The sequence below is a fragment of the Mobula birostris genome, chromosome 2 (genome assembly GCF_030028105.1).
Source record: "Mobula birostris isolate sMobBir1 chromosome 2, sMobBir1.hap1, whole genome shotgun sequence".
Classification (NCBI taxonomy): domain Eukaryota; kingdom Metazoa; phylum Chordata; class Chondrichthyes; order Myliobatiformes; family Myliobatidae; genus Mobula; species Mobula birostris.
The window spans coordinates 27909990-27935639 of record NC_092371.1 but is presented as its reverse complement, the minus strand read 5'-3'; the positions used below and the strand labels follow the sequence as shown (position 1 = coordinate 27935639).

The window sequence follows — 25650 nt, the reverse complement described above, 5'->3', positions numbered from 1 at the left end:
ACAAAGAGTAGAGTCTCATTAATACATATGGAACTTGTTCTATTTCAGGGGGGAAATCACCATATGTAATATGCACATGAGAATTGAGGAAAGGGCCAGGAATATGTCTTTAAAGGGTGCAGGAGATAAAAATGCTGCTGATTCTTCAGCTCTGCCTAGGTTGGCAGGAAATGAACCAGTGAACCCAACCCATCCGGGTTATCGTAGGAGAATAGTGTGATCAACTGTATAAATGATTATAGATTCTTCAAGAAGGATGAGGAAGAGTTTACCACAGTCTTATTTGTGACTTCGGGATAAGACAATTCAGCACTGTGGTATCATACTTTGGGTAATGCTCTTTGGTATACACGTGAATTTAGCTTAAATGTTAGGGTACGGTTCATGAGTAGATTTATCAAGATGCAGCGACTTGGGACTAGGTCCTGACAAGGGATATTCATTATTTCGGTATACAGTTGGTCTCAGAAGTGTCAGTCAGACCAGAACTTTGGCCTTTGTCAGTGTCCTAAGTTGAGGAGGACTCAATTGTCACCTTTTAAAAGAAATGAGTAAGAAAAGACCAAGAAGGATATATGAAAAGAGCGAAAAAAAGTCTAAGTCAATTGGTCCTAGAAAGGACCGGCATGGATCCAGTGGGCGAGATGAGCATGTTCAATGCTGAACCACTTTATGATCCTTATGAACCACTAACACCAACATGGACCATTTCTGCAGACCACTTTGTTTCTATTCCACAAACCTGAAGTAATTCTATGAATAGTTTAGTGTCGTGTGGTACATGTCTATGGAGTTTTCATTTTCTTAATTTATTTTTTAACTTATTAAATTATAATTAAGGTAAAATAGAAACCAAAAGATTATCACCAGCATGTGACGTGAAATTTGTGAACTTAGTAGCAGCAGTTCAATGCAATATGTAATCTAGTGGAGAAAAAAATGAATAAAATAAAAAAAACTAATAATAAATAAACAAGTAAATCAATTATGCATATTGAATAGATTAAAAAATGTGCAAAAACAGTATTACTGTATATTAAATAAAAGTAAGGTAGTGTCCAAGGGTTCAATGTCCATTTAGGAATCAGATGGCAGAGGGGAAGAAGCTGTTCCTGAATCGCTGAGTGTGTGCCTTCAGGCTTCTGTACCTCCCACCAGATAGCATCAGTGAGAAAAGGGCATGCCCTGGGTGGTGGAGGTCCTTAATAATGGATGCTGCCTTTCTGAGACACTGCTCCCTGAAGATGTCCTGGGTACTTTGTAGGCTAGTGCCCAGGATGGAGCTGACTAGATTTACAACCTTCTGCAGCTTCTTTCGGTCCTGTACAGTAGCCCCTCCATACCAGACAGTGATGCAGCCTGTCAGAATGCTCTCCACAGTACAACTATAGAAGTTTTTGAGTGTATTTGTTGACATGCCAAATCTCTTCAAACTCCTAATAAAGTATAGCCGCTGTCTTGCCTTCTTTATAACTATGTTGGTATGTTGGGACCAGGTTAGATCCTCAGAGATCTTGACACTCAGGAACTTGAAGCTGCTCACTCTCTCCACTTCTGATCCCTCTATGAGGATTGCTATGTGTTCCTTCATCTTACGCTTCCTGAAGTCCACAATCAACCCTTTCGTCTTACTGACGTTAAGTGCCAGGTTGTTGCTGTGACACCACTCCACTAGTTGGCATATCTCACTCATGTACACCCTCTTATCACCACCTGAGATTCTACCAACAATGGTTATATCGTCAGCAAATTTTTAGATGGTATTTGAGCTATGCCTAGCCACATGGCCATGGGTATAGAGAGAGTAGGGCAGTGGGCTAAGCACACACCCCTGAGGTGCACCAGTGTTGATCCAACACATCCTAAGTAAACCAATAGTGACATATTTTAATAGTACCAGTTTATCTATTTATTTATTTTTAACAAACTATTTAATTTGAGTCAAAGAAGTTCTCAAAATTGACTTTATTGAGAGATGAAACAGTATTGTGTTTGTACATTCCACCTGAACCTTTTATAATAAATATGGTTTTAAATAAAAGATTTTGATTTGTCCAGAACTAAAGGTTTCCATCTTGGTATGGATCACAGGGAAGAAATTGAACTTAGAGGAAATAAATAGATTTTATGTTTTGTGTAAAGCTATTTACATAAATATTGCTCGTATGTATACACACACATGCATGTAGGCATGTATGCACACGCAGCTTGGCATGAGTAAAGGCATCTAGTTTCCGATTCTCTGAATTGTAAACCGAACAACTGCGGAACAGCTAATTCAGGGCACTGAACAATTTGGTGGCCTTAGCTGAGAAAGAATTTTAAAATAAAGTTATGGAAGTAAAATAAAAATAGATGAAAATATCCAGCTGGACTGCCAGTACAGTACTATTAAAATTAAATTTGTTTTTGTGCTCTGAAGTGAACCTTGAGAAACAGCACATAATCCGCCCTTGCTGTCCTTTTCAATACCAGGCAAACAACTGCCTATCATTTGTAATTTAGCAAACCTGGCATGGCGCCTCAGGAATGCACACAGTGAGAATGTCATTTATCAATGCCTTCATCTGTTCCTCTCTACAAGGCCTTTTATACTCAGGACAAACTTAACAAAGCATTGTATTCCTAAAATAGCTTACCTGCTTGTCAATAGATGCATACGTACATCAATTATTCTTGCATGTAAGTTCATGAAAGCACACAGACCTGGACAGGGACGTATGTTGAGTACCCATCTGTATAAAGTTATATGCATGCTTAAAGCACACAGGGGACGGATGTGTTGCAAAAAGCCTAAATGCTTGTTTCCATAAAGAATCAAGCCAGCACCTACTGGATAACATTGGGTCAATTTAAAACCACTGTAATTTGAGAATAACTGGAGATTTTTTCCATTGCTATTTAGAGATATGTTTTAGAGCGGTAGAAACAGAAGCCAAACTATAAGTAGGCCTAATGGCTTCTCTGTCATGTGTCATCCATGTTATCCACAGGATGGCAGCGAATCATGTGGCTTTGTGATCTGAATGAGTCAAAAATATAAACAGTATTTGGAAAATGATTGCAAGGTATAATGGAGAAAAGCAGAAATAGATAGACTGAAAATATGTTTATGAAAAATCAAGTATCGTATTTTTCAGAATGGACATCTATAATAGGAAGAAATATGCAATACAGTGCAATGGACTAGTATAATGGGGCTGAGTAATCAGTTGCAAAGATACCAAGATTATCCTTGGTAATTAATGAAAAGAATAGGCTCATTATAGTCAGGATTATAAGAGGTAAAAATAGCTTCTATTATCCTGCATAATCAGTGATAAAGAGCAAACTCAGTGGGAACGAACAAATTCGGATAAGCTACGTGATCAGAAGTGAAGCAAACTCAGTTTATCCTGGAGGATCAGCGATAATGGCCAATGTTAAAGTTATACAAATCAGTCAGTGGAAATCTTAAAATCGTCCTTAGTAATTACCAGTTAGAAAATCTGATTTTGATTATCCTGCGTAATCAGTGGGAAAGAAATGCAACAAATAAATTGCAATGATTCTGAGAAACCCATATGGTAAAGAGCAGGTTCAGATGATCCAGGATAATTAGTGGTAAAGAGTGGGTTTAATCAGGAGCAAAGATCAGGTTTCAGGTTATCCTGGGCATTGATGTTCGGATGAATCAGGGGGAAAGTCATTTAGGGTTATCCTGGATTATCAGTATTAATGAGCATGCTTAGATGATCGTGGTCTTTCAATGCTAATGAACAGTTTAAACAGGAAGAACTTTTAAACAGTTAAAACACACTGTAGCCACTAAATAATGAAAGGTAAAATCTAGTTCCAGTAGACCTGTGGTATACAGTAATAAAGATTCTGTTGACTGTGGACATTCATTGGTTCAGATTTTCCAGAGAAATCGGTGATTAAAGCTGATTATGATTATTTAGCATGATCATTAGTGGCAAAGCAATTCGGGCTATCCTGGTTATTAAAATTAAAGTGTAGATCCAGATGCAGATTACCTGATAACCAGTGGTAGACGACTAATTCAGAATATCCTGGATAATCAGGGGAAATGAATGGATACAATAAATCTTGGTAAGCAGCATTAAACAACAGGCTCACTTTATCCTGAGTAATCAGTGGCAATAGTTACTGTGGGCAATTATCAGAGCATTGCACATTCGGATTATCCTGGCTATTCAGCAGTGTGTAGATTCGGTTGGGCAGTGGTGTGATCTTTTTGATTATCCACGGATAAACAGCGGTGAAGAATATCCAGGCTGTTTATGGTTATCTTTGGTAACAAGCAGATTCAGATTATTGAGGGCAATCAGTTTCAAAGAGCAGGTTCATATTATACTGTGCAATGAGCTGTAATTATGTTAAAATGTCCCTAATAAACAGGGTGAAGTTCAGTTTCAGTGCATCCTTGTAAATTTGTAGATAAAAAGGTTTGATAGTAGTGGTACAGGTATATCAGGCTACGCTATTACAGAGAGCTGTGGTGTGTGTTTCTGTTGCTGGTGGAGTCTGAAGAGCCTCGTGGGTGACCAGTTTTGGTGTGCCAGCTCTGTTCTGAATCTGTCCCATTTAGCACAATTTTAGCGGTACAGAATGCGGTGGACAATGTCATCAGCTCTGGGTTAGTTCAGGCAATTATTGGTGTAGCATGGTTCATTTTATCATGTATAATTTGCTGTTAAGGACTAGGCTGCAATTATGGGTAATTAGTGGTGAACATCAGATAAAGATCATTTGGGATAATTGGTAGGAAAGAACATGTTGAATTATTCCTTGTAGTTGAACAGACTCAGAATATCCTGGATAGGCAATGGTATTCAACAGGTTCTGCTTATCTTGAACAGTCAGTAATGAACATATTCAAATTGTTATATGCAATAAATGTTGAGAAATAAATTCATAACTTGTGCAACAGTGATAAAAGCCTGTTCAGATTATTCTGAATATTCATGAGTGAAGAATAATTTAAGTGTATCCAAACATATTCATCATAAACATTGGTAATAAAATCAGATTGTTCAATGTATCTGGTAAAAAGACAGGATCAGATTACTCAGGGAAATCAGTGATTTAGAAGGTGGTGCTTACCCTGGGCATTCAGTTGTAAAGATAATCTTATCATAAAGTGGCAAAGTTGTAAAGTTTCGGATTGCCTTGAGTAATCATACTACTCTTAGCAAGTCGTGGTTAAGTACAGGTTCAGTTTATCCTGGGTAAACATTGTTAAAGAGCAGCAGACTTGAAGAGTAGGTTCAGACTATGCAGATCTAGACAATCCTGATAGCTAGCATTAATCTAGGTAATTAACAGCAAAGAACATGTTTGATTGTCAGTAAGTTGCAGATTCTATTTATCATGGATAATGAAGAAATGAGCCGCTTCTGAATTTCCTGGGTGATTTATGACAAAGGATCTGTTCTGATTACATTGGATAATCTGAAATGAAGTATGTATTTAGATTACGTGGTCACCCTTGGGAAAGAACAGGTTTAAATTGCTTTGGGATCTGTAGCACAAACAGGAGAAAATCTGCAGATGCTGGAAATCCAAAGCAACACACACAAAATGCAGGTGTAGCCAGGCAGCACCTATGGAAAAGAGTAAACAGTAGATGTTTTGGACTGAGGTCCTTCATCAGGACTGGAAAGAAAGGGGAGGTCAGAATAAGAAGGTGGTGGGAGGGGAGGAAGAAGTACAAGGTGGTAGGTGATAGGTGAAACTGGGAGAGGGGGAGGGGGTGAAGTAAAGAGCTGGGAAGTTGATTGGTGAAAGAGATAAGGGGCTGGAGAAGGGGGGAATCTGATAGGAGAGGATAGAAGATTACGGAAAAACAGGAAGGAAGAGGAGCACCTTAGAGAGGTGATGGGTAGGTAAGGAGATAAGGTGAGAGAGGGAAACAGGAATGGGGAATGGTGAAGGAGAGGAGGTAGCAATTACCATAAGCTTGAGAAATCGATGTTCATGCCATCAAGCTGGAGGCTCCCCAGATGGAATATGAGGTGTTGCTCCCCCAACTTGAATGTGGCCTCATTGCAGCAGCAGAGGAAGCCATGGCCTGGCATGTCGGAATGGGACTGGGAAGTAGAATTGAAATGATGGCTACCAGGAAATCCTGCTTTGGCTGGTGAATGGAGATGCTTGGTGAAGCAGTCTCCCAGTCTACACTGGGTCTCACCAAATACAAGAAGCACCAGACACAGTATATGACCCCAACAGACTCACAGGTGAAGTGTCACCTCACTTGGAAGGACAGTTTGGGGCCCTGAGTAGTAGAGAGGGAGGAGGTGTAGAGGCACTTGTTCTGCTTGCAAGGATAAGTGTCAGGAGGGAGATCAGTGAGGAGGGGTGAATGGACAAGGGAATTGTGTAGGGAGCAATCCCTGCGGAAAGCAGAAAGCGGGGTGGAGAGAAAGATGTGTTTGGTGGAGGGATTCTGTTGGAGATGGTGGAAGTTATGGAGAACTATGTGCTGGACGCGGAGTTTGGTGGGGTGGTAGGTGAGGACGAGACGAACCTTATTTCTGATGTGGGACTGGGAGGATGGGGTGAGGGGAGATGTGTGTGAGTTGGAAGAGATGCGGGTGAGGGCAATGTTGATGGTGGAGGAAAGGAAATCTCTTTCTTTTAAGAAGGAGAACACCTCAGTAGTTGTGAAATGAAAAGCCTCATCCTGAGAGCAGATGTGGTGGAGACAGAGGACCTGAAAGAGGGGTTTGGCATTTTTACAAGTGACAAGGTAGGAGAGGTATAGTCAAGGTAGCTGTGAGAATCAGTGGGTTTATAAAAGATATCAGTAGACAGTCTACAGAGACAGAAACAGAGAAGTTGAGAAAGGGGAGAGAGGTGTCAGAAATGGACCAAGTAAATTTGAGGGCAGGGTGGAAGTTGGAGGCAAAGTCGATGAAGTCGACAAGTTTAGCATGGGTGCAGTATTTGATGTAGCATAAGGCATTATCCTGGGTAATCAGTTATAAAGAACATAGTCAGTTTATGCTGGGTAACACCGGACAACAAAGATTTTGCTTCCTGAATACTTTTGGGTTGATCTTATGGATTTTGGGCTGCTGATCATGAAAATCACCATGAATTTTCCCTATCATGCACCATTTTTTGAAATTGCCTATATTTGTTATTTCAATTCATAATTCAAGTCTGGATAACTGATGCCAAGATTAAGGAAGGCATTTTTGTTGGTTCGCAAATCAAGCACATCATCAAAGATAAGCAATTTGAAGAACTTCTAGTGGGAATGGAGAAAATTGCATGGAAGGCATTCAAGGATGTTGTTGAAAATTTTCTTGGCAACTACAGAGCACCAATCTATGTGCAGCTGGTTGATAACATGCTTCAAGCATCCAAAACCAAGAAGTGCAACATGTCACTAAGGATTCAATTTCTGTATGCCCATTTAGACTTCTTCTTTGCCAATCTTGGCACTGTCGGCGATGAGCATGGTGACGGGTTTCACCAGGACATTGTGGTCATGGAGAAATGGTATCAGGGCAACTGGAATTCGTCAATGCTGGCTGATTATTGTTAACATTTAAGCTAAAAGCATCAGATACTGAGTACAAATGAAAATCACTGACAAACATTTTTAGCTTAGTTGAACTATTGCAAAGCATAAGCACCATTATGCAATGAAATGTATTATATTCAGTAGAAGTTAATTTCTTGTTTCTCCAAATTCCTACGTGATACAAGTAGTCTGAAATTATAATTGTCTTCAGCTTCAAGTGGCCTTTCATAAACAAAAAAAAATTGAGGAAGCAATACTTTCGAAAAAGTTTGTTGTCCAATGTAATCAGCAGATTAGGTTTCTATTATCCTTAGTAATTGGTAGCAAAGAGCAGGTACCAATTATCTTCAATTTACTTCTGTACAGATATTTCAAATAAATATTTAAGTGCTGTTTTAGTTTATCAGAGCAAGTTCAGATAATCCCAGGTGATCTGTAGTAAAAATACTATTCTGTGTAATTAGTAGAAAGGAATTTACAGTTTTGAGTATTGTTTGAAAATGTCAAGTTACAGTAGTTTTGTGTATTTTTTATCCACTTTCTGAAAGACACCAGTTATGCAACACTGTGCTCGTGTGCTGTAGCTCATTTGGAGGGGTTTGGTAACTAGAAGCCTTGTTCCATTCTCTTATAGTAAATCATAAATGTGAGCTTTATAGCCATGTTTCCAATTGCTTAAAATTACAGAGTTTGTACAACAAAAATAGTCTCTTCAGCTCAGCTGGCCTCTGCCACTATTTGTACTTCATAATAAGTCTCCTCCCACTTCACTTCATTGATCCAAGTTAATATTACCATCGGTTTCTTTCTCTCTCGTGCCTATCGAACCTCCACTTAAGTATCTCTATACAGTTCGCTGTTACCATTTTTGTCAAACTGAATTTAAAATAAATTTCTCCTCAATTTCCTTCTGTATTTATTTGTGACTGTCTTAATTCTATGACTCACAGTTTTGACTTTTTTCCCCCAGAGTTGTAAACCATGTCAACCGTTGTCAGAGCTATTCTGATCATCCCTTAGCCTTCTCTTTCCTAGAAACAGAGATACAGCCTGTTTACTTCTGTTACCATTCTTTTGGTGTAACTCCTTTGGTGTTCCAATAACTCCTTTATAATTTGGAGAGCTGGAAATCTGTACAATTCTAAAAATTGAAGTAACAGGAAAAGTGATCTGCAATTAGTTGTCTCTGATTTCAACTGATGAAATCTCTCATTTCCAATGGTGACATTTATCAGTCGGTCAAACCGAAAGCTTTATGGTCATCAGTTTCACTAATATTCAGCAAGGTAGTCTATCATTCCGTCTGTTTCCGTCCTGAATGTGACTTCAGATCCCTTAATGTGGCTCAGTCCGCACTGTCTCTTCAGTTTACAGCAATAAGGGCTAGGTAATGACTGCTGGTAATGAAGTCCATCTCCCATAAACAAATAAATACCTAAATAAAAACTTACTTTAAATTTTTCCCTTTTTCTTTCCATTGCTCAGCTATTGACGGAGATGTACCTGATGGTCAAGAAATGGCTGATCTGGAGCCAGAGGTGTATTTCCTGCTGTCACCCCGCACTACAAGGCTGATAACGAAACTCACCTTCCTCCTGTTTCTGTGCACAGTCTCGTCCCGTATAACTGACAAATGACAATTCTTGATAACTTGAGTTAAAACAATAGTCTGCTTGATCATTAGGATGCCGTACCTAAAATTCTCAACCGGTAAACTTATATACCACTCAAAAGGTTCATTAGACTGAAGTGATCTGTGCAGTGCTGCCATTCAGTGCCCTGGCCCCTTTCTCTGGGAAGAACTGAAGCCAAGAATTTTATCCCATTACCCCTCCCATTAAGATCAGTTAGCACTGCACAGACTGAGGTTCAGCTGCATCTTTATCAATCCCTAAAATTTCTGCCTCATAGTTTTCCACAGATCGAACATAAACTGCAATTGAAATTCTACTGTAACCTGCATGGAAAAGGAATCTGCCCTTGAATGGAATTAGAGGTTGTGATTGAGTTTACTCCTGAACATGTCCAGTGATATCACAGTTTGGGGATTGAGCATGCATTTTTTTTATCTGTCTATTTTGATTAACCATCTTGGAGCAATAAATCAATTGTTGAGAAATGGCTTCTCTCCACTATAAATTGCAGAATATTGTTTTCAAAAGTGATCAAGTAACATGACACACAATGTTAAAATCTGAATTTTCCGACACAGAAGAGTCTATCTGAAATCCTTTGACCTCACACTTGCTCATAATACAAAAAGAATAGCTATACATATAGTCAGCCTTAAAAATGAAAGTCGTGGGAAAATATATTCTTGTTTTAAAGTTAGATTTTCCTCAAAGCCACCCCAGTTCAGTAAGTAAGTTGACTTGTCACAGGGGAGTCATGACTGGCAGTGATACTGGTTCCTCTGTCTTTCAGGAGCTAATGGCAGCCACATGCTCTAACGACCATGTTCCTGTATTTTTTTAGGATGACGTTTGAGCTGTCGTCAAAGTACAGCACGGAAATGGCGTTGAGCTGTGTGGGAGCGCAGCATGGCTTCGGAACGTTCTCCGGGTTTATTAAATGGACCTGAATATAAAATTAAGACATTTTTTTTTAGAAATCACTTCAAAGATACATATAATACAACCAATCACAATCATATATAAATATACATGAAACTCATTTGGAGGAAGTATGTTGCCAGATGAGTTGATAGTCTTCCACCCGGAAGATTACTCCCTAAATCACACAGGTTTTTTGCTCTTCTGAAGCAACTGGCTCACTGAGAAACAGTTATCTCTCAGCCTCTGAGCTCTAATAATTTTCCTGAGAAGGAATCTGAATACTGAGCACTGGAGGCCCATTTGTTTTCTGTATGTACTGCAACCAATTCCGTTTTATCTTGTATTTATGTGCACAAGCTTTGGATTAGACCTCAATGGATTTGAACAAATTCCTCCCAAGGTTAGTTTCCAACTATTGTACCAATTTATTAGCTTAGATCAGCTAAATCAGCATAAGCTTAACACAGTCATTTTCTTTTCAAACTTGATGCTGCACTGCAGTAACATGTTGCTGCACTAGCCTCATGTCAAAAAGTGAGGGGCTGTTTGACATCTGTACAAAATAAGCCTGCTTCCAGCTCAGTTGTCATAACCAGTCCCAACCCTGCAGTTGTAGGACACAGCTGAGATGCCATTTCTTGCCTTCTCTGTCAATGCACTCATATGTGGCTCAGAACACACTATCTCAGGAATTATGTCATGGTGTGACACAGGTCATACACAATTTATGTCCTGGCAGATTAATCCACTGATAATGCGTACAGTTGAGAATTAGCTCTGAGATTCCTCAAGCTTGACTTTCTCAATAATGTGATGATAGGTGCAGTGAAGAAGAGGTAGGTATTGTGTTCTCATCCATCTACATAGTATTGCTGCAGCCCTCATACGTTATTTTCAGCATGAACATCCTACCAGCTTTTCAACCACAGTACTACATTAGCCACACACACAGCAGCAGTGTTCAGATCCACCCCTCTCTCTCTTTCAGGACAAGGTGGAATGAAATTCTATGCAGCAACACCTACCAGGTAGGGAAGGTTGACTAGTCCAGCATATCACCAGGTGGCACAGTGATGCAGCTAGTACAGGTGCTACTTCACAGTGCCAGAGACCTTTCAGTCTGTCTTTGTGGTGTTTGCATGTCCTCCTTGTGACTGTGTGGGTTTCCTCTGGGTGCTCCGGTGTCTTTTACACCTAAAGACACATGGGTTGGGTAGTGTTGGACCTGACTGTTTAATTCTTAGATTGGACTATTATTTTCTTTGCTGTTTAACAATTAATTATCTGCAAGTTTAACATGCCTCTAGTGGTTATACAAAGTATAATTCTGGAAAACTTTGGAAGCTTCTTTGTTCTGCATTAAGTGATTAAGCGCTTTCTCACTTATTAGCTTGCAGTATTCGATTGAGTACTTTCCAGGTGGTTGTCTCTTATCTACAGTCTTGAATGGAGTATTTCTTATCTCTGTGGTATAAAAATAGCTGTTCCATGTTAGGGGCCATCTTTTTCCTTTGACTCTCTCTTTGCTTTCTGTCAATTCTACTTTTCTTCTGCTTACTGTTCTATCAAGTCTGAATAAAACAATCATGAAGCAACAAGTTTTGTCTCTCTTTTCTGACTTCGAGAAGAACCTTGGACTAAAACACCAGAATCCGCTAAGTAGTGTAGTCAGCAGGATAATTACGAAATTTAGAATTTGTTACAACCGAAGACAAAAGTGGAATCCTCGCCACCTGAACAAAAGGTGTTCTGGCTTCGAATACCAGATGGAAATCAGGACTGAGGACTGCTGCATTGTTATTTAACAAGAAAAACAGCTGTGAAAATATTGGTTGCAATCTCTTTGGTGGAAATATTGGTTGCAAGCTATTCAGTTGAGATCTCTATTTTGGTTGCATGGCAGTCAGTTTTGGTACCTAATGAAAATAGTGGTTGTACAATCTATTTGGTTGCTGGGTCAATCTATTTCATATTTGGTTACAATCTAATAATATTTTGAGATCACGATCGGTGATAAAAGCACATATGAATTAAGATCAAATCAAAACAATGGCAAAAGTTGTGAAACCTCCCAAGAGGTCTCACCTGACTAAAACATCTCAGCATGAAAAAAGTTGATAAAAAAAAAAGTCTGGATGAAAATACCAACAATGTTAATTTTTTAAAGAGCCAGAAAATACCTTCTGCTGATCTAGAGATAAGATCGAATGTATGAGCGATTGAAAAAGTTAACAAGACAGGTAAAGTCTTTTACTAATTGAAAGAAATGTGAAACTTGTGATAAACTACAAAAACAACATGATAGAGACAGTAAAAATCTAAAGAGCGAATGAGTGAAAGATCAACATGGCAATTCAATCACAATGCATTATTTAGAGTTCAGCAGCAAACTAAAGCAAAATGGGAAAGTGCAGCCACAACTTCAAGTGGGTGATCCTGCTAGTGACACTTCCAGAGAGGCTGCTACTGATGCTACTGCTGCTGCACTGCCTGGGAAATATGGGCTTCTGAAACTCCACCCGAGGAATTCCAGTCCCCATCAAACACACACTCTCTCTCTCTCTCTCTCTCTCTACAGGGCCAGCATCCATTTTCTGGAGAGTTACAGTCTACATCGGTTAGACTCCCAATGCAGCAACACCATCTCAATTCCGAGGAATTACAAGATGGACGTGACATGGTCTCTACCACAGCCCCTAGTGACTCCAGTGAGGATGACAATGATGAAGCAGTAAGATTGACATCTATGTCACAGCTTGCTCCAATAAAGACCAAGGAAGTGAAGACACTCAGGACTGAAGATGAGACTATTTTAAAAATATGTACTGACAAGCTTTTGGCAGATCCATCAATTATTGCTCAACAATCTGCTGAAGGGCAGTAAGTGCTCAGATGACCCTGATACTCTAAATGAAGAACAACTGAAAGCAATTTAACTTTAAAGATGACTTTATGTATTGCATTAAGAACCCCTGATACAAGTGGAGAATTCATCCAGCACGTCAACGAGATACACATGATAATAGTCCTCATTGAAGAACATGGAGACCTACAGTGTCCTGTTGGTTATTCCTCTGTTAAATTGGAGAATGTAGCAGTAGGATGGGGCCCTTGTTTGTGAGAAGTGTAGGCAACCTATCTAGCAGTGATGGCTGTTTCTAGCATCAATGTTCTCACTCAGTATTCACTTCACTGACTATGATCGGCCTCCCAGGTAACACCTGCTTGGTGGTTCAAGTGGTCGACTGTTCTTGAATCACCTAATATCATCGTTCAATGCGCGAGTCCAGTGAGTCCAGCTGCACTGTTACTGCTGGACATGGAAGTCTATGATGACCATGACTGAAAGGGCAATGATATGCCATAAAGAGGTAAATCATTATAAAGAAACACCTTTATTAAACCCAGATCTGCTTCTGTACATTGATGGCTCCTCAGTGATTGATAGAGCAACTCAAATGGCTGGACGGGCTGTTGATTCAGAAACTGAAATGCTGGCATCAGGAAACTGAACTCCTGGTACCTCCATGCAGTAGGTGGAACTAAAAGTTTTGATTGAAGCCTGTGAGTTGGCAGAAGGAAGACCAGCTAATATCTGCACTGATTCTCGATGTGCTTTTGGAGTTGTTCATAATTTTGAAAACTTACGGAGACAAAGAGGATTTCTTACGGCTGTAGGAGCTTCAGCCAAGAATGGCCAACTAGTATAAGAAATCATGAATGTCATAGAACTGTCATCAGAAGTTTCTGTATTAAAATGTAAAAGCTGCTCCAAAATGACTGTAATGATAAGCCATGGAAATGTATTTGCAAATGAAGTTGCAAAACTGGCAGCACGCGAAGGAGTAAAAGGAGTTCCGAGAGCATATGCAGTGAACCTGACACCTGAGGTTATGGAAATGAAGTTGAACTCTGTATCACAGACAAACATACAAGGTATCCAAGCGATGCAAGCTCAGTGCTCTCCAGTGGAAAAGTGGATCTGGATGGAGAATGGTGGCAAGTTAAACAATGATGGATTATGGAGCTACGGCACTTGTCATAGACTGGTAGCACCAGCTACGTTGCTTCCTTATCTGGTACAGCAAATATACTCTCCAGGACACAATGGAGTGTAAAAGATGATTGACAGATTCTCTCAATGGTGGTGGGATCCAAAGTTCAGGGCACAAGCTTGACAAACTTTTGAAGGGTGCATGACATGCCAGAAAACAAATCCTGGAGCAGCAGAAAAGCTTCTTCAGTTAGGTGCTCCTGCCCCACCTGGTCCAATTTTACACTTACAGGTGGACTACATTTCTTTGCTGAAGTTTCAAGGATACTTAGATGTGCTGGTAATAGTGGATAAGTTTTCAGGATGGGTGGAAACTATTCCAGCAAAGACAGTCACAGCAAAAACTCTGATCAAGGACTGTACTCCTAGGTGGGGTTTGCCATGTCACATCGACTCTGACCAAAGAACACATTTCACTGGGAGTGTTTGTCAGGAATTCTGTCAACTGATGAACATCGAATGGTCTTTTCATTGTTCGCATCACTCAGAGTGATTAGAACAAGTCCAACGAATGAATAGAATCAACAAACAACGATTGAATAAACATCATAAGGAATGTATACTATGGCCTACGGCTCTTCCTTTGGTCTGGTGTAGTATCAAAGAAGAAAATTATACTAAATCCGTTCAAAGTGGTGACAGGGTATCCTACATTACTACCAACAGCCTTTGATCTCAGAGAGGTTGATATACACATACTGGCAGGCAGTTTAGTCAATTATTGAGTGAAATTAACCCAAGCTGTCCAGTCCGCTTCCCAGCAGGTTTCTGCCACTCAGGAAAACCCAACAGAAGGAGGACACACCCTGATTCCTGGTGTGTGGGTCCTGATTAAGAAACCACTTAAGGAACCACTGGGAGCTGGATGGGAAGGTCCTTATCAGGTGATAAAAGTACGTGGATATACACAGTCACTGCAAGTGAGCTAAAGTGATACTCGATGAGGACAAGTGCTGTGGTTAGTGTGCTAAGAACCGCTTGGCCACTGTGCCTACACTGCTGGGCTGCAGTGAGTAAATCACCAACCAGCCAGAAGACATTAAGCAAATCAACTAATTGACAACTAATGTTAGAATTTCATTCTAACATGCGTTATTGTTATATTTTTTGCCAATTTTACCTATTTACTATGAATACTATAATTCATACTAATATGCCTTATCATAATTTACACATTTTTGCTTGTTTGAAGACGATCATTAACACAATAGTTCAAACTCACATAGGGGCACCTGCTAAATCTGCCCAAACATGACATAATCTTATGAATACTTAGAGGAATATATATCCTTTGATATTTCATAACCTAAGTAATCTTTTGATGATTTTATACACAACATAGATACCACAAGGTATTCTGCCTCAGAATTTTTGGGTGCAATGATTCTAAACGTGTGATTTAGAATCAAAGTGGGGGGTGTGTTGTTGAATCTAACTGTTTAATTCTTGGATTAGACTGTTTAATTGTTATTTTCTTTGCAGTTTAACAATGGATTACCTGCTTGTGTTTTATGCAAGTTTAATATGCCTCTAGTAGTTATACAAAGTATAATTCTAGAAAGCTCTAGAAGCTTCTTTGTTCCGCATTAAGTGAATAGGTGCTTTTTCATTCATTAACTTGGTACTGCAGTATTCAAATGAGTACTTCCTAATTGGTTGTCTCTTATCTACAGATTTGAATGGAATTTTTCTTATCTTGCTGGTATAAAAACAACTGTTCCATGTTAGGTGCCATCTTTATTACTTTGTCTCTCTTTTTTTTTGCTTACTGTCTATTCGACTTCCCTCTGTCCCATCAACTCTCAAAATGATCTTGAAGCAACAAGTTTTGTGCCTTTTCTTGGCTTCTAAAAGAACCTTGGATTGAAACACCAGAACTCATCAGTAGTAAATAAATTGCCCCTAAAGTGTAGGTGTGCGGTGGAATTTGGTAGGGGAGGGTGTTGGTAGGAACGTAGGATGAGTATAAATGTGTGATTTTTGGTCGATATGGACTTGGTGGGCCGAGGAGTCAGTTTCCATGCAGTTTCATCAGGTATTCAGTAACAAACTGGCCATCATAACCAACTTGTCCTTGCGGTCCAAGATGCTCATCTAAGCTAGTTCTGCCTTTGGCCCTTATCCTTCTAAAGTTTCCCTATCTACCCAAGTGTCTTAAAAATTAAAGTACCTGCATCAACCACTTCCTCTGGCAGCTCATTCTATATACGGACCACCCTCTGGATGAAAAAGTTGCCCCTCAGGCTCCTATTAAATCTCTTTCCTGCTCACCTGAAACCTAAACGCTCCAGTTCTTGATTTCCCACTGATGAGGATAGAATTCTGTACACATTCACTCTTTTGATGCCCTGCGTGATTTTGTACACTTCTGTAAGATCACCCCTCATTCTTCGAGGCTTCAATGAGTAAAGCTCTGGCCTGTTCATCTTTTCTCTATAACTCAGTCACTCAAGACCCAGCAACTTCCCTGTAGTTCTTTTCTGTACCTTTTCCAGCTTCACGGCATCTTTCTTAGAGAGGTGGCATCCGTTAGTCTCGCGAGACCATGGATCTGCGCCTGGAAATTCCCTGTGCCGTCGCGGTGGGGCGACGCTGGAGCATCTTCTCCAGGGCGCAGGCCTCGGCAAGGTTGTACGGAAGACCGGCAGTTTTCTTTCTTAGAGTAGGGTGACAGTAACTGACTGTAATTTTTGAAATGCAGTTTCACTGTGTCCTGTACAACCGCAACATAACAACATTCCAATTTCTATGGTCAACTTCCTGTCTGATGAAGGCCTGCATGCCAAGAATTCTTTTCCACAACACTGTTTACTCGCTTCCTACAGCATTCTTAGATATATCTGCTCAGGCCCTGGAGACTTATCTACGTTTATATGTTTTAAGATGTCCTCAATTGTAATATGGACTATCCCTAGAAATCCCCACCATTTGTCTCAAGTTCCCACATCTTCATGTCTTTCATCTTAGTAAAACCAAAGGACACATATTCATAAACAACAGGAATTCTGCAGATGCTGGAAATTCAAGCAACACACATCAAAGTTGCTGGTGAACGCAGCAGGCCAGGCAGCATCTGTAGGAAGAGGTGCAGTCGACGTTTCAGGCCGAGACCCTTCGTCAGTAGTGCAGCATCTGTAGGAAGAGGTGCAGTCGACGTTTCAGGCCAAGACCCTTCGTCAGGACTACTGACGAAGGGTCTCGGCCTGAAACGTCGACTGCACCTCTTCCTACAGATGCTGCCTGGCCTGCTGCGTTCACCAGCAACTTTGATGTGTGACACATATTCATTGAGGCTCTCACTCAGCTCCTGTGGCATTACACATTGATATACACTTTGAAGGGCCCTAGTCTCTCCCTACTCATTTTTTCCCTTAAATACATAAAATTCCTTTGGATTGTCCATTATATTTTCTTTCACTGCTATCTTATGCCTCTTTACCTTTCCGATTTTCTTTTTTCCTGCATCTCTTATATTCCTGCAGAATTTCTTTGATCCCAGCTGCCTGTACCCAACCCATGCCTCCTTTTCTCCTGACCAGTCTCAATATCTCTTACCATCCAGAGTTCTTTACTCCTGCTAGCCTTGACCTTCACACTAGCATAATAGGCAGACATTGAACTCTCATTATCTCACTTTTAAAAACCTCCCACGTGCTGGACATCTCAGTGCACGTAAACAGCCTATTCCAATCAACTTTTGCAGCTTCTTCTTCAATACTGTGAGAAAGTTGCTCAGCTGTGCCAACCCTATTATTCTTGCATATTTTTGTAATCTCCCTTCATATTTGTGTTTCTTTTAATATCCATTGGCCATTAGGGGCCTATAGAGAAGACCGACAGGGTCATCATCCCCTTCTTAAGGACATAAGATCATGGTTCCCGGGTTCGAATCCAGTCGGGGCCGCTCCCAAGTACGCTTCCATTCATGCTGGGTTGAGTGTCGAGATCGCAACTCGACCTCATAAAACAAAGGGAAAAATACTGCGAAAATGTCTGTGTGAGGAGTGGCACACCACACAGTCTCTCTCTCTCTCGCTCTGCACCTGGTAAAGGCTTGAAAAAGACATCATCGCCACACGCACGGACGCACGCATGGACGCACGCACATGCAGACGCACACGCACAGACGTGCACGCACGCACATGCAGACGCACACGCACAGACGCACACGCACGCACGCACATGCCAAAATAAAGAACACAAGAACATAAGAAATAGGAGCAGTAGGCCATCCGGCCCATCTAGCCTGCCCTACCATTCAATAAGATCATGGCTGATCTGTCTGTAAACTCAGCTCCATCTACCTGCCTTTTCCCCATAACCCTTAATTCCCTTACTATGTAAAAATCTATCTAACTATATCTTGAATATATTTAGTGAAGAAGCCTCAACTGCTTCCCTGGGCAGAGAATTCCACAGATTCACCACTCTCTGGGAAAAACAGTTTCTCCTCATCTCCGTCCTAAATCTTCTCCCCTGAATCTTGAGTCAATGTCCCCTAGTTCTAGTCTCACCTACCAATGGAAACAACTTTCCTACTTCTATCTTATCCATCCCTTTCAAAATTTTGTATGTTTCTATAAGATCCCCTCATTCTTCTGAACTCCAGAGAGTATAATCCCAGGTGACTCAATCTCTCCTTCATCCCCTTCATCCCTGGAATCAACCTGGTGAACCTCCTCTGCACCGCCTCCAAAGCCAGTATATCCTTCCTCAAGTACAGAGACCAGAACTGCACACAGTACTCCAGGTGCGACCTCACCAGTACCCTGTATAGTTACAGCATGACCTCCCTGCTCTTGAATTCAATCCCTCTAGCAATGAAGGCCAACATTCTGTTTGCCTTCTTAATAACCTGTTGTACCTGCAAGCCAACTTTTTGCGATTCATGAACAAGCACTCTCAAGTCCCTCTGCACAACAGCATGCTGCAATCTTTCACCAGATAAATAATAATCTGCTCTTCTAGTATTCCTTCCAAAGTGGATGATCTCGCATTTACCAACGTTGTATTCCATCTGCCAGTCCTTGGCCCACTCACTTAATCTATCTATATCCCTCTGCAGACTCTCCACATCCTCTGTACAATTTGCTTTTCCACTCAGTTTAGTGTCATCTGCAAATTTTGCTACACTACACTCAGTCCCCTCTTCTAAATCATCAATGTAAATAGTAAACAACTGTGGGCCCAGTACTGACCCCTGTGGCACCCCACTCACCACAGATTGCCAACTGGAGAAACACCCATTTATACCAACTCTCTGCCTTCTTTCGATTAACCAATCCACTATCCATGCCAATATACCTCCGCCGACTTCATGCATCCGTATCTTATTTACAAGTCTCTTGTGCGGCACCTTATCGAATGCCTTCTGGAAATCCAAGTATATGACATGCATCTGTTCCCCTCTATCCACTGCACTCATTATGTCCTCAAAGAACTCCAGTATCTTATTTCTCAGCTCCACCCACAAAGCCTCACTGAACAATCCATCAGAAAAACTCAGGAAGCAACTATGGAAAGAGAAACAATTTCTGTTTTAGGCCCAAGACCCTTAGTCAGAAATAGGAAAGAGAAAAACAAGTTCGTTTACGCAGCAGAGAAAATTTGAGAGAAGTGAACAAAGGGAATTTCACGGATAGGATAAAACTGGATGACTTACTGTGGCAGTTAAGGTCAGATTGGTAGTCTGTTGCTGGTGTAATATGGTCTGTGTCATGTATTGTCTCTCCTTCCCAGTACTGATAAAGAATTCTAAACCTTGGGAAATTAATTTCTCTTTCCACAGTTGTTGCCTGACCTACTGATCTTTATCCTAGCATTTTTCTGTTTTTATTTCAGATCTCCAGCACCCGCAGTTTGATTTTGTTTTCTAATACCTGAAATGGATTGGTTGTCAAATGAGGAAAGGTTGGGCAGATCTGCTGGACTCTGTTAAGGTGACTACAGTGAGCATGCTTCCTCTCCTGAGAGAAATAGAACTCTTAGGTCACTGTTTCAAAATAAGGTGTCACCCATTTAAGATCGAGATGATATGTGATTACTTTTCTCTTAGAGAAGCATGTGACTTTTGAACGCTTCTTAAATGATGATGAAATAGAGTCTTTCAATGTTTTTAAGTCAAGTTAATTATTAGCAAAGAAGTAAAAGACTATTGCTGGCAGATCAGAGTGCAGAACTGAAGTTATAAGGAGATCAGCAATGATCTTACTACATAGATGAGCAGGGTTAAGGGGCTGAATGAAGTATGCCTGCTTCTTATTCGTATGTATAAATCCTGATGGACAGCATAATTGAGTGTTTAGAGAGGAAAATTAATCAATGTAGGTTGGATTAGTTAAAGGGAGGTCATGTCGGACTAGATTAAACTTTCTGAGCAGGTAATAGTGGATTGATTGTGCTGTTACATTCAATGTTGCCCTCTTGGATTTCAGCAAAACTTTTGGCAAAATGATTAGCAAAATAAAATGAAAAAAATGGGATGCAGTGTAAGATGGCAAGCTGAATTAAAATTCTTTCAGTAGGAGAATGCAAAAGGTAAATGGGAGTTTTAGTGACTGGAAACTTGTACACAGTTTGCTTCTGCAGGATATGGTTACAAAAGTTAGTCAATGATGCCAAAACTGGCAGTGTGATATATTGTGGGGAAGAAAGTTATGGGCTGTTAGAAGACATTATTTGACTAATTAAGTGGTTGATAACATTGGAGTAATTCACTTGCAAAACTTCAGCGCGACAGTTGTGTAGCGGTTAGCATGAAGCTATTACAGCTCAGCGTGTTCTGGAGTTCAGAGTTCAATTCCGACACATTCTGTAAAGAGTCTCTTTACTCCCTATCTATGGAATGTGTGTGTTTTCCCAGATGCTCTAGTTTGCTCCACGGCCCAAAGACACAGCGCAGGTTACTCACTCATTGTAAATTGCCCTGAGATTGGGTAAAGGGGTAATCCGGTTTGTCGGGGTTGCTGGGACAGCCTGGCTGGAAGGACGAACTCTGCACTGTATTGCTAAATAATAAATAAACAAACAAATAAATAAATAAACAAACTGCCATGAAGGCAAAGGAATCATGATAATTGGATTCTCCTGTGAAGGCCGAAGGAAAGAGGAATATGAGAAGAATTAGGCCATTTGGCCCATTGAGTCTGCTCCAACATTTCATCATGGTTGATCCGTTTTCCCTCTCAACCCCACTCTCCTGCCTTCTTCCCATAACCTTTGATGCCCTGAATAATCAAGAACCTATCCACCTCCACTTTAAATATACTCAATGACTTGTCCTCCACAGCCACCTGTGCCAATGAATTCACACGTTCACTACCCTCTGGCTAAAGAAATTCCTCTTCATCTCTCTTCTAAATAGACGTCCTTCTATTCTGAGGCTGTGCTCTCTTGTCCTAGACTGTCCCACTATAGGAAACACCTTCTCGACATCCGCTCCATCAAGACCTTTCAACATTTGGTCGTTTCAATGAGAATCATGCTCATTCTTCTAAACTCCAGCAAGTACAGGCACAGAGTCATCAAACTCTCCTCATACATTAACTCTTTCATTCCCGGAATCATTCTCATAAACCTCCTCTGAACTCTCTCCACTGTCAGCACATCATTTCATAGATAAGGCATTCAAATCTGCATACAATACTCCAAGTTTTGCCACAAGAGGACACAGGTTTAAGGTGCTGGGCAGTAGGTACAGAGGAGATGTTAGGGGTAAGTTTTTTACTCAGAGAGTGGTGAGTGCATGGAATGGGTTGCCGGCAACGGTGGTGGAGGCAGATGTGATAGGGTCTTTTAAGAGACTTTTGGATAGGTACATGGAGCTTAGAAAAATAGAGGGCTATGGGTATGACTAGTAATTTCTAAGGTAGGGACATGTTCGACACAACTTTGTGGGCCAAATGGCCTGTATTGTGCTGTAGGTTTTCTATGTTTCTATGCTTTCTAACTGAGGCCTAACCAATACCTTATAAAGCCTCAATATTACATCCTTGCTTTTATATTCTAGTCCTCTTGAAATGAATGTCAACATTGCATTTGCCTTCCTCACCACCAATTCAACCTGCAAGTTAACTTTTAGGAAATCCTGCATGAGGACTCCTAAGTTCCTAAACCTCAGATTTTTGAATTTTCTACCCATTTAAAAACAGGCTATGCATATGTTCTTTCCACTATTCACTTCCTGACACTGCTTTCCATCTGCCGCTTCTTTGCCCTTTCTCCCAATCTAAATACTTCTGCAGCCTTCCTGTTTCCTCAACACTACCTTCCCCTCCACCTCTCTTCATATTGCCTGCAAACTTGGCCATCAATTTTGTCATCCAAATCACTGACAGACAGTATAACGTAAAAAGAAGCGGTCGTAACACCAATCCCTGCCGAACGGCATTAGTCACCAGCAGCCAACTGGAAAAAGCTCCCTTTATTCCCCTTCTTTGCCTCCTGCCAATCAGCCAATCCTATCATTGCGGATATCTTTCCCGCAGTACCATGGGCTCTTATCTTGTTAAACAGCATCGTGTGCAGCGCCTTGTCAAAGGCCCTCTGGATATCCAAGTACACAACATCCACTGATTTTCCTTTGTCTATCCTGTTTGTTATTTCCCCAAAGCATTCCCAAAATTTTCCCTGAAGGAAACTATGCTGACTTTGGCCTGTCTGTCATGTGTCTCTAAGTACCCTGAGACCTCATGCTTAGTAATCGACTCCATCATCTTCCCAACTGCTGAGGGAGCTCAAGCTAACTGGACTACACTTTCCTTTCTTTTGCCTCTCTCCCTTCTTGAAGAATGGAATGACATTTACAATTCCACAGTCCTCCAGAACCATGGTGCACACATCCATAGATCCCTAATGTTAACAGAAATCTTGATAGGAAGGAATTTCAGATACTTTCCTTTATAAGACCTGGCATAAAATATAGGAGAAAGGAGGTCATGGTGGAACTATATAAACAGCCACGAGGGAGAATTGTGGATATTCTGATGACCATACTATAAATATAGCAGCACTGGAGTGTGTAGAGAGGAGATTTAACAAGGATATATTTGGGTCTGGAGCATTAGAGTTATGAAGATAGACACACTCAGCCAGTGCTGTTTCTTATTAACAAAGAAATTCAAATAGAAAGTAAAATGATGTGAATAAGATTATGAAAAGCTAGACAGGGATGACATAGGGAGCAGAATTGGAGATTAGGAAGTGTGGTTAATTTTTTTTTATCCTGTAAATATAAGGAGTGTGGAATCATTTGCTGAAAGGGTGAAGGAGACAGAATCCTTCCTTACATTGAATAGATGAGAAGTTAGAGCTGTAACTACTTTGGGCAGAGAGCTGGGCATTCTGATTGATACGAAGACCTCACTTTTGATCTGGAATTGTCGTGAAGAGCCAAATAGCCTCCCACATTCAGTAACTTTATTTACTAATTTTGTGATGTTACCGAATGTAGAGATTCTGCAGATGCCGGAAATCCCGAGCTACACACACACGCGCGCGCACACACACACACACACACACACACACACACACTGGAGGAACTCAGAAGGTTAGGCAGTTTATGATTCAACATTGCACCCATGTCCAGGTGTGTAATGTTCTGTGCAGAAGTCTTGCAATCAGATTAACATCTCTTTACATTTACCATGGTGTTCTGTAGATTTCAGCATCTTTAAAGGACAATGGACTTGACTGAAATATTTCATTATTGTCATAACAACCTAAAGGAATAAATCCACAATTAACCTGAGCATGTTTGAAGACCCTAAAGCATACAGTGTGTTGAGCAGGGTTGGGTTAAATGAAGATGTTAGTTGGGATATTAAGCTCCATAATGGCATGTACCTTTAAATTAGCATTGCATGCAGCTTGGCGTTGTGATCTGCATACTTCTGACAGTTGCCAGATTTGCTTGTATAAATCCTTTGTAACTTGGTGCCTGGTGTAACTTGTATTGTAAATGTGGGTACATATTCACCTGATGTGATTCTGGTTTCGTTACTCCTGATACCCCACCGAAATATTCTATAACCCATGTTTTACGCCGGGAGCGTGAAAGTTGAATTACTGTGATGGCTATTTAAAAATTTTCAGACCTTTTGTCTACAATGTGGGATATCTCCCCCTTTTCCCCTTGCATCCTACAGTGCTTACCAGAGTTTGAACAATAGCATGATTTGTGGCATTCATGTATGAGTTCAGTGGGAATGAGCATTCTCCTTCACAATAGTACGCAGCATATCCCTCGGGAGCGATGATCCAGTCCTTAGAGAGGAAGAGTACATGTGTTAAAGAAAAACTTCCAGGTACTGCTGTTTGAAAAACTTCTGTCCTGACAGGGTAATCTACCAACATCATTAATGAGAAAAGGTAAAGGAAAAACTTGTTTAGCATTCACCCAAAGGTTGGGATTAATGAGGCCAGATTAGAGTTCAGGCATGGACTTTGTAATTATGCAACTTTTATACTAATTTTCTGTGGTAAATAATACTGCAGTCTGTGAACAATATACAGATCAAAGTGAATAGTGCTATTACTGGGAAATAAACCACTTCCCATTTCACTGAATCTGTTTGAGCAACTTTGGATCAGATGCAGAATAAAACTTTCTCAAATTGGTTCTCAATTTAATGTCAAAATGTGCAGCTGCCCATCAGGACTGCAGCTGAGTGTTGTTATGAGCAGAAATGGCATTTACATATTGAACCTTCCAACTACTAACGTAGTTAATGTGCTAGCACCAGATTTAAGATGACTACTCCAGCTGGGCATTGGATTCAGGAATTGAAGAGAAGTTTCACGACATAATATATGCCATCCAGCTATGGTTCAAAACTACAGCTGTCTGACATGCTGTAAACATGCAGGTACAGCAGGCAGTGAAGAAAGCTAATGGCATGCTGGCCTTCATAACAAGGAGAATTGAGTATAGGAGCAAAGAAGTCCTTCTGCAGTTGTACAGGGCCCTGGTGAGACCACACCTGGAGTATTGTGTACAGTTTTGGTCTCCAAATTTGAGGAAGGACATTCTAGCTATTGAGGGAGTGCAGCATAGGTTCACGAGGTTAATTCCCGGGATGGCGGGACTGTCATATGTTGAAAGATTGGAGTGACTGGGGTTGTATACACTGGAATTTAGAAAGATGAGAGGGGATCTGATTGAAACATATAAGATTATTAAGGGATTGGACATGCTAGAGGCAGGAAACATGTTCCCGATGTTGGGGCAGTCCAGAACCAGAGGCCACAGTTTAAGAATAAGGGGTAGACGATTTAGAACGGAGTTGAGGAAAAACTTTTTCACACAGAGGGTTGTGGTTCTGTGGAATGCTCTGCTTCAGAAGACAGTGGAGGCCAATTCTCTGGATTCTTTCAAAAAAGAGTTAGATAGAGCTCTTAAAGATAGTGGAGTGAAGGGATTTGGGGATAAGGCAGGACAAGGGTACTGATTGTGGATGATCACAGTGAATGGTGGTGCTGGCTCGAAGGGCTGAATGGCCTACTCC

The 25650-nt window shown here is 40.7% G+C and overlaps 1 protein-coding gene across 1 annotated transcript in view; it reads right to left on the bottom strand.

Annotated features, from left to right (window-relative positions):
• Positions 1 to 1994: 1994 nt before the first annotated feature.
• The window catches only part of bmp7b (bone morphogenetic protein 7b), a 148891-nt gene continuing 125235 nt past the window's right edge, over positions 1995 to 25650 (bottom strand). The window contains exons 6-7 of the mRNA XM_072239080.1: positions 24299 to 24409; positions 1995 to 10114 (exon numbers count right to left, since the gene is read on the bottom strand). Of these exons, the coding sequence (XP_072095181.1) occupies positions 9965 to 10114; positions 24299 to 24409 (261 nt within the window). The 3' untranslated portion in view covers positions 1995 to 9964. The remainder of the gene's footprint in view (positions 10115 to 24298; positions 24410 to 25650) is intronic.